Raw genomic sequence first — 1,159 nt, 5'->3', positions numbered from 1 at the left:
ACCTCAGGGGTGATTACCAACCTTTCTGGATATAAAGGACCGACTGCTGGAACCAAATGGCCAACTGGCGCTACTTTGGTGATCAATGTAATGAACCTTCTCAGTTATATGCGGCTCAGATATTCCTGATACTTACTTTGTGACTTTTAGGTACCTGTTGCAGTAGGAGGAGCTTTGGTAATTGATGCCGATACTCCTAGCGTTGGCACAGATCCATGTCGAACCATCTGGAATATCTATGCAGTGAATATCGACGGCTCACATACTAATGGACCTATCACACTATCTCGCAACACCAAATCAGTTCTTCAAGGATTGATTTTGGCTCCAAATGGTTTGTTATATTCTATTCTGCTTACATTGATCAGAAGCACTCTACTAACTGTAATATTAAATATCAGCTGCCATCTTGGATGGACCCACTGGAAACTTTGCTGGATTGTTGGTTTCGTATAACTACAAGTAAGTGTAAAGTGTTTTTAAAGTGTTCCGAGAAACTCAAAGCTGACGGTGTTTCTTTCTATTAGTTGGGAAACATCAAATGTTAACATTCTAGATTTTACAACTGCATCTGGCGGCTTGTGTAAATCGTTCCTTGGATGTGTTCCCAATCGAAATACCACTAGCACTAGCACATTACCATCGTCATCGGTTAGCGTAACAACGTCATCGAGCTCAGGTACGTTTGGCAACAACATATGTTGTAAACCAATGTCTTCAGAGCACATTCCGTCTTCTATCAACAATACTTATATATATTATCAATCCGTAGCATCATCCTCAATGGCATCGTCTACTATACCTTCGTCAGTGACATCGACATCCAGTGTTGCTTCCACTTCAAGCAGTGTAACTGGAGGATCATTAAGTACAGGTATTGAAATAGTGTAAAAAATCTTTTATATTATTGTGAAGAATTATTAATCGTTTTCTGGATTTGACAATCAATAGTAACTACATCAACGACTGTTTCATCACCTTCGGTAACACAAACTTGCGATCTGTCAGCATCAATTGATCTGCCAAGTCTGCAGCTCGCAGCCTTTAATGGTATTTTCTTGAATGACTTCACATCCAGTATCACCGCAGGCCTATTTGGAAGTGCTGGAAGCTATGGTCCAATTGCTGTCGGAAACAATCTGTATGCACCTGGCTACCT

General features: G+C 40.6%; 1 protein-coding gene across 1 annotated transcript; it reads left to right on the top strand.

Annotated features, from left to right (window-relative positions):
* Positions 1-56: 56 nt before the first annotated feature.
* Positions 57-891, top strand: K450DRAFT_276118 (uncharacterized protein; the record flags this gene model as incomplete). The annotated part of the gene is made up of 5 exons (XM_051593217.1): positions 57-87; positions 164-334; positions 402-462; positions 528-679; positions 773-891. 5 exons carry the CDS (start codon positions 57-59, stop codon positions 889-891), a joined length of 534 nt encoding a protein of 177 aa, XP_051439892.1.
* Positions 892-1,159: the final 268 nt, after the last annotated feature.

This window comes from Umbelopsis ramanniana, assembly GCF_025399195.1.
Source record: "Umbelopsis ramanniana AG unplaced genomic scaffold K450scaffold_186, whole genome shotgun sequence".
Taxonomy (NCBI): Eukaryota; Fungi; Mucoromycota; class Umbelopsidomycetes; order Umbelopsidales; family Umbelopsidaceae; genus Umbelopsis; species Umbelopsis ramanniana.
The sequence above is the reverse complement of the archived record's forward strand: the minus strand, read 5'-3'. Positions and strand labels throughout refer to the sequence as shown.